Source organism: Gastrolobium bilobum, unplaced genomic scaffold (genome assembly GCF_033153095.1).
Source record: "Gastrolobium bilobum isolate Gb01-03AN ecotype WA unplaced genomic scaffold, APGP_CSIRO_Gbil_v1 utg27228, whole genome shotgun sequence".
NCBI classification, from domain to species: Eukaryota; Viridiplantae; Streptophyta; class Magnoliopsida; order Fabales; family Fabaceae; genus Gastrolobium; species Gastrolobium bilobum.
Window position 1 is genome coordinate 80,808 of NW_026895579.1, and position 14,185 is coordinate 94,992.

A 14,185-nucleotide genomic window follows, 5' to 3' on the forward strand; every position below is an offset into this window, starting at 1 on the left:
ACATTCAACTAACACAAGGTTCTGTTTCAAATTTTGAATTTTCCAAACCTCTTTCCGTGATTGATTTTTCTAGTTATATATTCTTTTTCTTTTGTTTTGTGTAGTTGGATTAAGCAACAAGATCATTGGAAATACCATATATAATACCATTATATAGTACTACGTTTTTTTTTTTCTTAACCTTATTTCTTTCTCGGATTATGGGTTGGTAAAAAAAGCATACTAGATTCATAGGGGAATATCCACAATAATAAAAATTAATGGGCAATTTAACCGTACGTACCACCTTTATGTACCTTCATAACGACACTAACAGTGTAATTATCTAAATCTAATGAAAGTATTTCCAACTCGTTCAGAGTTGTAACCCGGACAATGGAACAAGAAACGACACGAGGTGAACACAAAATAAAATAAAACTATAATGAAATTATTAAGAAAGAAGAAATAAACATAACATTAATTATATGAATACATTAGTCTAAGCTCTGAGGAACTGATAAGGGATGGTCATGGTGAGTATTTAATAGCTGAGATGTTAGCTTTATGCTTCAAAGTAAAGAAATATTTATCACCAAATACATGAATCAATTAATAAATGATAATTCTAGTTTAACTAACTGTGTTAAAATTTTGTGAGGAAAGCTTTATCACCTATATAATTATATTCAGTTCAAATCGAACTAATCGAGTAATCTACGTCACGTGAATAATAAAGAAACAACTAGGAAATGTTTTCCTCTCACACGAAGGGACACACACGAAAGTTAAATTGCACATGCCCGTTTAATACAAGTTAATTCAAGTCCTTGTTATTAGTGCGAGTAATTTATTCAAAATGTTTGTCTTTGTCTAATGGATACCATTCTTTAATATATATCCAAGTGTTGTGGCCACTAGAGGGGCACATTGTCCCAGTCAGAGAAAGTAATAATTTACCACCTCCATGATTCAGATCACGTGCTAAGCACGACATCCATGGAGAACAGACAAAATGGATTCATTTACAGTACTCCTTTTTATTTTATTTTATTTCTTAATAAAAAATGAGCAATCACTCATGAGTTGAAGATTCTTGATAATTATAAAAATACTAGTTTCGTATAAAAGATTTACAATTATGAGATTGGGGACCTTCATCAAAGATGGTCCAACCAGAATTGCTAACTCTGGGGAAAAATGAACTAAAGCTGATTATTTGTGGTTCGAAATATCATTAATCATCCTAAATACTGTGACAATAATTACCATAGTACTCAGTTTCCATAGGTCAAGGGTCTGGTCCATCCTTCTGATGCTTTCATCTTTTAACAACTGACATTTGCCTCCTATGCCACACTGCTTTTTTTATTTTTTTATTTTTTTACAATCTTGAATCTCAATTCTAATGACACCCCATTTTTGTCTTGGGAAATGGCAATGCGCACAATTTCATTTATCTACTGTAATTTTTCCTCAACTTGCAAAAGCGGGGACTATCAAGCATTTAATTTTGAGGTTGATCCAAGAAACGTGTTGAGACACAGATGGCGAAACCCACATTACCCTAAATTCAAGTGGCTTAACTGTTCCTTTTGTTTTTAAAAGGAAAATTCCATAAGAAAAATGGATGTGAAAGTAGCACTGACATAGATGATAAATACAGACAGCGCATTAACTCCAGATGTATGTTATCTATTAGGCCAAAATTATTTAGCCAGCGGAAGAGAAAATAGCATCAGCAGAGTGATACATCCTCTTATAGAGTCCTTTAAACTAGCAAACAAACAAGAAGAGTAAGTAGGCTCAGAACAACTTTGAGGACAACATGGTATGGTTTTCTTAATCAAGAAAATTGATGTTAGAGAGTCATTTTAAAGACATATTTTGACATATTATCGCAAATCAGAGCAAAAGTTGCAGTTTATCAAATGGGTGAAAACAAATCAAACAGCCTTAAGAAAGGGCCAAAAGATCCTCCACTTAGTCACCATCACTGGGGTCGCAGATTCAAACAGAATCTTTTCAAGATTATATCTGAATGAGAAGTACTTTGAAATTTCTAGGAAACATAGGTAGTAACAACTGAAGCTGTTTATATACAAGTTAAACAACTTTTTTTTATGTATAAAAATAACAAGAACTACATACATCAAAGACCCAGGTAAGCAATCCCCTTTTAACCGTTTCCTCTTATATATCTGAAATAATTTGAACCAGCAAAAGAAGAAGGACAAAAACTTTAGGGGAGCTGGATGCGTCATCTCCTCCTCCTTTTCCTCCTGTCTTTTTCCCAAAGAACCTCTTGAAGTGTCCGGAATTTGTCGCCTAATTCTTGCTTAATTCAGGGGCTTCTTTAATGCTCATCTCTACCATTTCAACTGCATTGAAACCTTCATCCTCGGTGGCTATGGTAGACTGAGAATCCATGCCGGACCCCGCCTGGATTTCCTTGAACATTGCCATGACTTGAATCATGGTAGGACGCCGCCAATGTCGATCATCCAAACAAGCACAAGCCACCTTTAAATGCTGTAAAAGCTCAATCTCCAGAGTGGGGTCTTCTTTCATGAGCTCAGGGTCAAAAACATCACTTATTTTCAGTTTGGCATGTTGTTTAACCCATCCCACAAGATTGTTATCACCAAAATCAGCCGAGTCCGTTGGCCTTTTCCCTGTTAGCAGCTCCAGCAAAACAACACCATAACTATAAACATCACCTTTAGTGGAGCATCTGAAGCTTTGATAGTATTCGGGAGGAACATAGCCAGGGGTGCCTGCTAGTGTGCTGACACTTAAATGGGTATCCATAGCACTCATAAGCCTAGCCATTCCAAAATCAGAGACTCTGGCTTCTAGGTTCTCATCAAGCAATACATTGCTTGACTTCATGTCTCTATGAATGATGTGCGGGATACAATTGTGGTGAAGGAAAGCCAATCCCCTTGCAGCACCAATGGCAATTTTCCTCCTCACTGCCCAGTTCAGCTTTATCCCTGCTTTCTTCTGGTCATGCAGAACATCTTCTAGGCTCCCGTATTTCATGTATTCATAAACCAAGAGCCTTTCTTCTCCAACCTTGCAATAGCCCAGAAGGGGAACAAGGTTCCTGTGCTTGATTTTCCCAATTGTTTCCATTTCAGCAGTGAATTCCCTGTCCCCTTGTCCGCTGACATGTATGAGTTTCTTGATGGCCACAACACTTCCATCCTTCAACTGAGCCTTGTACACGTCGCCAAAACCGCCGGAACCAATAAGACTGTCATTGTGGAAGCCATTGGTAGCTTCAAGAAGATCTGCAAAAGTGAGCTTCCTTAGAGGCTTCTCAAATGTTGCAAGGTTTATGCTAAGTGCTTCACGGGCACTGGTCAATTTCCAGCTGGCATTGGCTGTTCCGGAATGAGAATTACCATCAATGTAGATATCAAGGGAAGCTTCCTTCTTCTTCCTCCTCTTTCTCGTCTCAATGGCAGTTATAATCAAACAAAAGACACAGAAGAGCGAAAGTAGCAATCCCATAGCCACACTCCACGCAAGAGATGCCTGTCTCCTATGAGACTTCTGATTTATGGCATTTGCACTAGCTCCTGACTGTGTCCCACACGAGTTCAACAGAGGAACTCCACAGAGACCAGAGTTATTCTGGAACCTGCCAGCTGGAAAAGTATCAAATTGACCGGACTCCGGAATCATCCCGGTCAGGTAGTTGTTTGACAAGTCAATCTCAGTGAGCAATGAAAGCCCCGTCAATGTTTGTGGAATTTGGCCTTGGAGCCTATTGTAGGAGAGATCAAGTATGTTGAGATTGATCATCTTCCCAAGCTCTTGTGGAATGTTTCCAGATATATTATTATGACCCAAATTCAAGATATACAAATAGTACATTACCCCAATTTCCTTGGGAATACTCCCAGACAACATGTTGTGTGAAATATCCAAAAAGATCATAGAACCATTATGGTTAAACGTTGGCTGCAGCTTACCTCCATAAACTCTAGTGAAATTGCAAGGGTTCCGGGTCGAAATCCTGCTCAACTGCTGCTGACTAATCCCGGCGAACTCGAGCAAGTTCCCAGCACCATGACACTCCTTACTACCATCATTCTTGATGTATACATAAGTCTTCCCACTAATGAAATTAACCGCAATCTTCCCGGATTGTTTAAACAACTCGGGAGGGATTGGCCCGGTGAGCAAATTAGTATTCAGATCCAACCATATCAAGCTATGGCAATCCCCGAGCTCCGGCGGGATTCCGCCGGAGAACGAGTTATTGCTGAGCTTGAGGATAGCCAGATTTGAAAGCTGCCCAATCCACGCCGGAATCTGGCCGCTGAGCCTGTTGTTGGAAAGGGAGATCCAATTCATGTTGGTGCAGTTGACTAGCCCAGAAGGAATGTTCCCAGTTAAGTCGTTGAAGTCAAGGATCAAGTTCTCAAGGGTCTTGATGTACATAAGCTCTTGGGGTATCTCCCCGTGTAGCTGGTTCAACCAGATGATCAAATCACGAAGCTTCGAAAGGGACCCTAAACTTGCAGGGATAGTACCCGTCAGGAAGTTGAAACTTAAGTCCAAGGCAACGAGGTTGGAACAGTTGCTGAGCGTGGGTGGAATATAACCGGTTAAACGGTTATTCTGCAGGTACAGTTCCTGCAAATTGTTCCCACCATTTTCACACAGCGACATAGGGATTGAACCGCTCAAGTTGTTAGAACTCAGATCCAACAACTCCAAACTTGAAAGCTGCGAAAGCAAGTCCGGTACAACCCCAACGAACTCGTTGAACGACAAGGCGAGCTCTCTCAGGTTACTCATCTCCGTCAACACATCAATCGGCAACGACCCGGCGAACCGGTTGCTCGATATGTCTAATGATTGAAGCGAGGAACACGCGCCGAACTGGCCGGGGAGGTAGCCGGTGAGGTTGTTGGAGGATAGGTCGAGTTCGACAAGAGTGGAGCAGAGATCGGCGAGGGTCACCGGAATCTGGCCTTGGAAGTGGTTTCCGGCGAGGTAGAGGAACTGCAGGGAACCGGAGGGGAGAGACGGAACCGTACCGGAGAACTGGTTGTTGGAAGCGTTGAGGTAGATGAGGTTCTTGCAAGGTGATAGAGTGCGAGCAATGTCGCCGAAGTACTTGTTGGCAGAGAGGTCGAGATACTCGAGGGAAGAACACTCGCCGAGGGAAGGAATGGCGACGGAGAAGTTGTTGGAGGAAAGGTCCAAATGCTGCAAAGTGGTGAAGCCGGAGAAGTCGGTTTCGCCGGTGATTTTGTTCCCTTTGAGAGCCAAGTAGTTCAACCCAGGTGTGACGTTGAGGATCCAAGGGAGAAAGTTGGGACCGGAAATCTTGTTGTAAGAGAGGTCAAGGACTTGAATATTGAGGCCAAGCTTCCAGCGAGGTGGAGAATCGAATTCGAGAAGGTTGTTGGAGAGGTTAAGAGATTGGAGGTTGGAGCATGAGGCCAGGAAGGACAAATCGGAAAAGGACCCAGAAATGGTGTTCTGAGATAGATCTATGGTTGTTAATGAGGAGGTACTCTTGGAACTGTGGCCAACGGCACCGGAACCGGTGAGGTTGGTTGATTTGAGGGTGAGGACTTGAAGGTGGTCGAGGGTGAGAAGGTAGGTTGAGATAACGGTGAGGTTTGTGCCGAGTGGGATGGAGGTGAGGTCTATGGAAGTGAGATAGGTTTGGTTGCAGGTAATCCCGGTGAATGAACATGGATTTTGGTTCGGAAGCCAGTTCTGGAGCAGGGTTGGGTTCGGAAGAGTGGCTTTGAAGTTTAACAGTTGCTGGGTGGGGTCTCTGGTAGAAGAAGAAGAAGATGGTAAAGGGTGGAGAGAGAAGGAGAACAAGAACAAGAGCAAAAGCAAGAGAGAGCGGCGTTGGTTGCTGTAGTGGGGTTTCATTTTTTGTGAGGTTCTGAGACAGAGAGAGAAAGAAAGAGAAAGTGTGTGTGTGTGTGTGTGTCTCTGTTTATGAGTAAAAGCTGTATCTGTGTTCAGGGTATGAGCTCTGCCATTAGAGAGAGAGAGAGCTCTGGTTCATAGAGAGGAAACAGAGAGAGTCAAAAAAGTCGTAGGAAGTAAGGTAAGAAGGGTATTTATCAAGTTGAAGAATGGACACAGCTGTTGCTCACATGCCATGTGACACTCTATTTGTTAATCTATAATCAAGGCTTTCTCATGTATATATTTTTTCATCCTTCTTCTTTTTCTACTCTCAACACTAACTAAAAAAATCCTTCTACTTGCTTCATAAGAAAATGTATTCAACATGAAGACAAACACATTTAATAATATCATTAATTATTCTTTGTAATTAAGAATATTATTTAGTTGACTCATTTATTATCTTGAAAACTTCTCCTATTTCAGTTTGCTTCACCTTTGTTAAAAATATCTCAAATAAATAAGCTTTTACAATTTTTGACCAATTTTGGATTTAAAGTTTCTGAAAGCTAAACTAAGCATGCATTTAATCCCAGCATTTATTATCTCTCTAAAATTAATTAATTAATATCTAGATAAATTTGCAAGTTAATACTTTTTGTGAAATTTTTAAAATCATCTATTTACTGAAGATGACATTGACACACACATAAATGTCTGTAAATAAGAGAAAAATAAATTGCTTGAATATAATATGTCTCGCCCGCAATAAAAAGTGAGAGATTAAGTTAGGTTTTGAATCGAGTTGTCTAAAACTGCATCCTGGTTCCACTCACTAAAATATACTATTTATTCTATTCAACTTTCCGCGTACGTGCGACGAAAGACTGATCCATCCCCATCATCACTATCAATTAATTGAGATTCTATCTCTTAATTAAAACGGATTTTTCGCTAACGAGGATTTTATTTACCCCATCTTGGCAGTTTTCACTTTATTTATTTATTTATTTTTTGAGTTTTTCCACCCATCATTCTATCGTTTTTTGAGTTTTGGCTAAAAATATATTGTCAGGAGAAAAGGGGGAGATAAATAAGAATTCATGGTTCCGTGTTCCCTTCGCAACATTCCTAACTCACGAACAAACTTTTCATTCATTCATTCAAGTTTCCTTAATTTTGGTTATTATTACATATGTTTTTTACAATCTAATGCGGTTGATGTGGAAACGGTGACTTTAGAAAGTTTGTTGTTAAATGAGGATGACGTGGATGTCAGTTTGTCACCGTCTTTCCTCTCTCAGCAAAAATGAACGGCAGATGAAACTAGAAACACAAAATTTTACTCACTCTCTTGCTGTTATCAAGGGGGTCCACACAAATATGATTTCACGAGTGGGTGAGGTCCCATATTGACAGGTTTATCCTCGGCATGAAAAAATGGGCGCTGAAAATGGGGAAGAAAAGTTTGAGTGGTTCTACGAAGGGATTATTAACAGGAAAAGAATGTATCTCGTTTTAAAAATGTAAAATTGTGTTATTTTAAGAGAGTGAAAGAAATAAATAAAAGAGAAGAGAGAGTTGACAAAAAAAATAAAGACGTGGATCTCATCTCTTTGCGAGAGTGAAAGAATATAACTTTTGTCATTTAAAAAAATAAATATTTTTCCCTTATTAATATTATGATATTACTGGAGATGATTTTATTTGCTTTGAAAATAGATTCTCACATAATAAAAAAAATTATAGTCACGTAAAATTATGAGTTGAATTAATGATTATAATTTTATAATTATTTATTTTAATATTTTTGTTTTCTTTTCTTGTACAATCACTGATCCACTTGATTATGATTTTCTCTATGATTATATTATATATTTTTTAATATGAGAGAATCTAAATTTATTTTCTTTACATATATTAAAAGAGTTAGGATATTTTAACTACCAATTTTTTTTACTATCACTCTACTACTACTCTAATCACCACTAGATTAAAGGAAAAGTTGAATAAAGAGAGAAAAAAAAATAACTTTTGAATCCAATGGTGATTAAAGTGATAGTGAAATAGTAGTAAAAAAAATTGATAGCAGAAATATTCTACCTCATATTAAAATAGGTTAAATTTATTTATTTTTTCTCATTGCATGAAACTGTATATTTTAATATGTGTAGCGTGAAAAAAAGAAAAGAAATCAAAATAATAATAAATTTTAAAAGAGAGAGACAGAGAGGAAATTTATTATAAGAATGATGAAGGTGATGATTATGATGAAGAGGGACCTCAAGCTGCGATCAACACGTGCTTCTGTCCAGTGTGATTACGTGGCCAAATAGCAGAGTCCTATCCACCATAGGTAGCTTTGACTGCTCGGTCACCGACACGCTGGCCAACTTGTCACTGTTACTCTCACCACCTTAACTAAAATTGCTATTCATAATCACGAACCCATTTTTTCTCCGTAGTGAAATTAAATATCAATGAAAAAATATATTCTATTATATACACAATAATAATAATTGTATTTGATGATCTTAATTAATTTTGATGTGAGGTACGTATGGGTGTTGCACCAAAGCCAATTAAGAGAGGGAAAAGAAGGATCAATAATAAATATGTGAGAGAGAGAGAGAGATAGAGATAGAGATAGAGAGGACACCACACGTGCACGAGCACGCGCATAAAATAATTGAAGAGTTGGAGGGTCCTACTTGAAAGGACTAGGTGGGGCCATGTACCTTGTGTTATTAGAAGTAGTAAGTGCATCAAGCTAGCTAGGTGCAAGAACATTGAAGGAAAACTTTAAAAGTTAAATAAATAAAAAGGGGATGTTAATGAAAGTTCCATGATTATTATCTATTGCTTTTATCATAGGTTATGTAGAGATATGGAGGGAGGAGAAACGGTGTTGGTGGGTCTCGCAGTCTTTTTGGTCTTTCTTTCCATCAAATATAACAAAGTACAAAAGAGAAATGAGAATGAAAATCAATGCCACACGAGAGCGATGACCTTTTGAGAGCGACCCTACCCAATTATTTTGGCAATGAACAACGGAAATGCCAGAAAGAGGGTATGGCTTTTCACTTAACTTTGGTTACATTACCAAGCTAGGACTTGAATTAGCAATCTATGATATGTGATTTAGAAATATTTTTCGTTTTCTTTTTTGTTTTTCTATAATGGGTTTCGAAGCTGACCAAATGTTATTTGTCCACAAGCATAGGCTTAGAGGAAATTTGTACTTTTGCAACATAAATGAAATTTGATCTTAATTTTGAACATTTTAACTGTGTTGACTTAGATTAACACACCATTAAAGGCAAGTTTTAATTAAAATCTTAACACGTCTTGAAAAAATACGACTTCATAAAGTTGATGAAAGGGTGTAGAAATAGATATACAGACACAAAATAGCAGGGTGTACAATTATAAGATCATCTAATAATTTCAATTTCCTCTGAATTGTTAGGCCAGGATGGCTCGGACACTCTTACACACATAAATTCAATAAAGTGGGGCCTCGGAGCAGCTGTATTAGAACCTAAATTTTGGCATTTTATGAGCAGATTTCTCGGAAAAAATTTCTTTATCATCATTCTTTGATTCTTTCTATAGTAATATTATGTAACCCAAAAAATAATCACAATATATTTTGATAAAATTTAATTAGATTCGAGAGTAATTATTAGATAAAATAAAGAAATTACATATTCAAGAACGAAAAAAATATGCTACCTCATTATATTTAGTTTACCCCCCCCCCCCAAAAAAAAAAAAAAAAAAAACTCTCACTGTCTAGATTTTTGTTATTTCTATACCCTGAGAATTTTTGCTTACCTTAACTTAATTCAAATCTTTATTGTTGTAGCGTATGATGCACCGACACTGACACGGGACACGACACGATTTGATACGTCTACACGTTAATTCTAAAAAATATTATATTTCGACATGTTGGGAAACGTTTTAATATTAAATAAAATTTTTAATATATAATATAATTTATATTTAATACACGTAACAGTCCACAATAAGTCATATAACCAATCAAATATTCAAATTTCATAACATAAATATAAACAAAAATAATTCTTCGTACTTTGTTAATTTTTCATGTGAAGTTCATAATAAAAAAAAAATTGATTTATAATTTTTTTTTATATTTAGTGAATAAAATAAAATTAAGACAAAAAAAAAAACGTGTTGGAATATGTCAGAGCGTTGACCGCGTGTCGAAAAAATTTGACTGTGTGTCAAAAAAACGTGTCAGAACGTGTCAGAAAGTTAATCGTATGTCCCAAAATATTGATCACGTGTCGAACACGTGTCCGACACGCAATTTTTAAAAAAAGTTACGAGTCCTTGCTTCTGAGGTTGTAGCCGCAATGGCCATATCCATAACCGTATACGGGAGAAAAAATATGAATTGAGGAAAAAAAAAAAAAACCATATGATGGTTGTAATTTTTATTCTTATTTACGGATGATGGCTCTACTTTTTCTAGTGGAGAAATTTGTGATATCTTTTGTTGGGGAAGAACAAAATAACTGTTTTGAAAGCTACTTTTAAAAAATTATTACAATTTCTTTTCGCTTACAATTAAATCTTAATCGTTGATTTATGTCAATATAATAATTTTAATTTATTGAGAATTAATAATTAATTAATAAGTATGACTCAATAAATTATAACCGTTAAATTCACGAAAATCAACGATTAAAATTTGGTTGTCAGAAGTTATAAGCGAAAATAATTGTAAATATAACCTCCAAAAAATATTAGGTAAAAATTCTCATGTGTGTATGCATGTCTACAAGTATCATTTCACATGATACATTATCCATATGTACGTACAAAACGTTATTTCATATGACATTTTGTGATATATCATGTGAAATGATGCTAACTATATAAAAAATTTGTCTATGTGCCTTGTGGCTAACATCTATGGAAGACGTTAGTCCATATGGAGTTAACGTCTTCCACATACATTAGCCATGTGATAGACATGTCTCTTCTCTCTTAGTATTTAATTTTTTTCTCATTCCAACTCCATTAATCTAATAACTACCGTTAATTTTATCGTTTCGTATTTACTTCATGTTACACTAGCTAAAATATTTGGCGGTTGTTATCAAAAAAAAAAATATATATATATATTTGGCTGTTCTACTTCTATCAACCTTTCATGCTTCTCCTATTCTATTGACCCAATTTATTTCATCTATTCACTATCATTAAGTTTAATATCTTTCATTTACTCTATTTTCCAATGACAAATTAAACAACCCTATCATTCCTCCGCGCTCTTTCTATTCCTATTTGCTTAACTTATTATCATCAATTCATTGTCATTGGTTTTATTATCTCTCATTTATTCTATTTTTCACTTAAATACTAAACGACTCTATCACCGCTTTACATTTTTTCTATCTCCATTGGCCTCACGATTTTGTTGCCTAATTCACAACCCACCAATCATTGTAGCAGTCATCGTACTACTTGTCATTTACATCATATTCCACTGAAATACTAAACGACTCTATCACTCCTTCATACTCCTCGTATTCCCATCGACCTAATTTATTGTCATTTATACGTTGCCAATAATTTCATTGTCTCTGATTTACTCTATTTCCACATGAAATACTGAACTGCCCTATTACTCCTCTAAGCTATTTTTATTCATAGTGGCACAATTTATTGTCATCTATTCACTGCGATTAATTTTATTGTTACTCATTTATATTTGCAACCCACCAATCATTGTGCAAGTTATCTTGTTTGCTCCATATTCCCTGACTAAATAGCACTATCACTCCTTCACACTCTCATATTCCTTTTGGCGAAATTTGCCATCTAACCATTGCTATTAATTTTATTGCCTCTCATTTATTTTGTTTTTCATTGAAATACTAAATAGTCCAATCATTGCTTCACGGTCTTGTTATTCCCATTGGCCTCCTAGTTTTGTCGCTCAATTCACAAACCACCGTATAGTATTAATCACACCAGTCGTCAGTTCCTCCATATTCCACTAAAAAGCTAAACTACCCAATCACTTCTTCACGCTCCTCCTATTCCGATTGGCCCAATTTGTTGTCATCTATTCGTTACCATTAATTTTATTATCTCTCATTTACGCTACTTACCACTAGACTACTAAACAATATGTCATCTACTTTATTTTCAATTGAAATATAAAACAGGCCTATCACTACTTCACGATATTTCTATTCCTAGTGGCCAAATTTATGTTATCTATTCGCTGCCATTAATTTTGTTGTCTCTCATTTGTTTTATTTTCCACCGAAATACTAAATAGTCCAATCATTGTTTCACGGTCTTGTTATTCCCATTGGCCTCCAAACTTTGTCGCCATATTCGCAACCCACGGCATAACAGTCATCACATCAGTTGTCAATTACTCCATAGTCCACTGAAAAGCTAAACAACTCAATCATTCCTTCACGATCCTCCTGTTCCGATTGGCCCAATTCAGTGTCATATATTCGTTACCATTAATTTTATTGTCTCTCATTCACTATACTTTTCACTAGAATACTAAACGATATGTCATCTATTATACTATCAACTGAAATACATAATGGGCCTATCACTACTTCACGATATTTCTATTCCTAGTGGCCAAATTTAATGTCATATATTCACTGCCATTAATTTTATTGTCTCTCCTTTATTTTGTTTTCCACTGAAATACTAAATAGTCCAATCATTGTTTCACGGTCTTGTTATTCCCATTGGCCCCCCAATTTTGTCGCCTAATTTGCAACCCTCCACGTAACAATCATCACACCAGTTATCAGTTACTCCATTTTCCACTAAAAATCTAAACAACCCAATCACTCCTTCACGCTCCTCCTTTTCCGATTGGCACAATTTGTTGTCATCTATTTGCTACCAATAATTTCATTATCTCTCATAACTCTACTTCCCACTAGAATACTAAACAATATGTCGTCACTTTATTTTCAACTGAAATACAAAATGGGCCAATCACTACTTCACGATATTTCTATTCCTAGTGACCAAATTTATTGTCATATATTCTCTGCCATTAATTTTGTTTGTCTCTCATTTGTTTTGTTTTCCACTAAAATACTAAATAGTCCAATCACTGCTTCACGATCTCGTTATTCCCTTTGGCCTCCGGACTTTGCCGCCTAATTCACAACCCACCACATAGCAGTCATCACATCAATTGCCAATTACTCTATATTCCACTAAAAAGCTAAACAATCCTATTACTCTCTCACACTCCTCCTATTCTGATTGGCCCAATTAATTGTCATATATTCGTTACCATTAATTTTATTATCTCTCATTTACTATATTTTGCCCTTGAATACTAAACGGTATGTCATCTACTCTATTTCAACTGAAATACAAAATGGACCTACCATTACTTCACGGTATTTCTATTCCTAGTGGCTTAATTTATTGTCATCTATTCACCGCCATTAATTTTATTATTTGTAATTTATTTTATTTTCCACTGAAATACTAAATAGCTTAATCATTGCTTCACAGTCTTGTTATTCCCATTGGCCTCCTGATTTTGTCACCAATTTGCAACCCACCACATAGCAGTCATCACACCAGTTGCCAGTTACTCCATATCCACTAAAAAGCTAAACAATCGAATCACTCCTTCGCGCTCCTCCTTTTTTGATTGGCTTAATTTGATGTCATATATTCGCTACCATTAATTTTATTATCTCCTAATTAATTTTTTTCCCACTAGAGTACTAAACAATATGTCATCTACTTTATTTTAAACTGAAATACAAAATGGGCCTATCTCTACTTCACGATATTTATATTCCTAGTGGCCAAATTTAATGTCATCTATTCACTATAATAACCCTAATATGTGAATTGTGGATATTGCATGTGATTAAATATTTAATCATGCATGATAGAAATTAATTAGGTGAATGCTTATTAAATGAATAAAGTCACTTTTGGGCAAAAGTGTAATTAGTGAGAGTTTTGAGGTAAAAACGCAATTAGGCAAATTATACCCAGAATTAGTAAATAAAATATTGTGACATTATTAAATGACATTTGATAATGTTAGAGTCATGTTTATAGGATATAAATCATGTCTTAAAATATAAATTGGTGAAGGAACTCAAGAGGCATTAACCAACTTGTTACTTTATGCTTTATTAATGTTTAAACTTAATTTTCCTACCAAAGACCATCTTCCTTGTGCTCTTTCTTCCTTAGCTGACCACCATTAGTTAGGAGCTTGAAAACATAACTTCCTCAATACTCAATGAAATCA

At 35.9% G+C, this 14,185-nt stretch overlaps 1 protein-coding gene across 1 annotated transcript; it reads right to left on the reverse strand.

The window, feature by feature from the left end:
• Positions 1-1,952: 1,952 nt before the first annotated feature.
• Positions 1,953-6,053, reverse strand: LOC133317626 (systemin receptor SR160). Its single transcript, XM_061519486.1, has one exon. The coding sequence runs from the start codon at positions 5,890-5,892 to the stop codon at positions 2,308-2,310; it is 3,585 nt and encodes a 1,194-aa protein (XP_061375470.1). The 5' UTR covers positions 5,893-6,053; the 3' UTR covers positions 1,953-2,307.
• Between the last annotated feature and the right edge of the window lie 8,132 nt (positions 6,054-14,185).

Excerpts from the sequence above, each read along its gene's own strand:
- LOC133317626 (XM_061519486.1), bottom strand. The coding sequence starts at position 5,892 with ATGAAACCCCACTACAGCAACCAACGCCGCTCTCTCTTGCTTTTGCTC.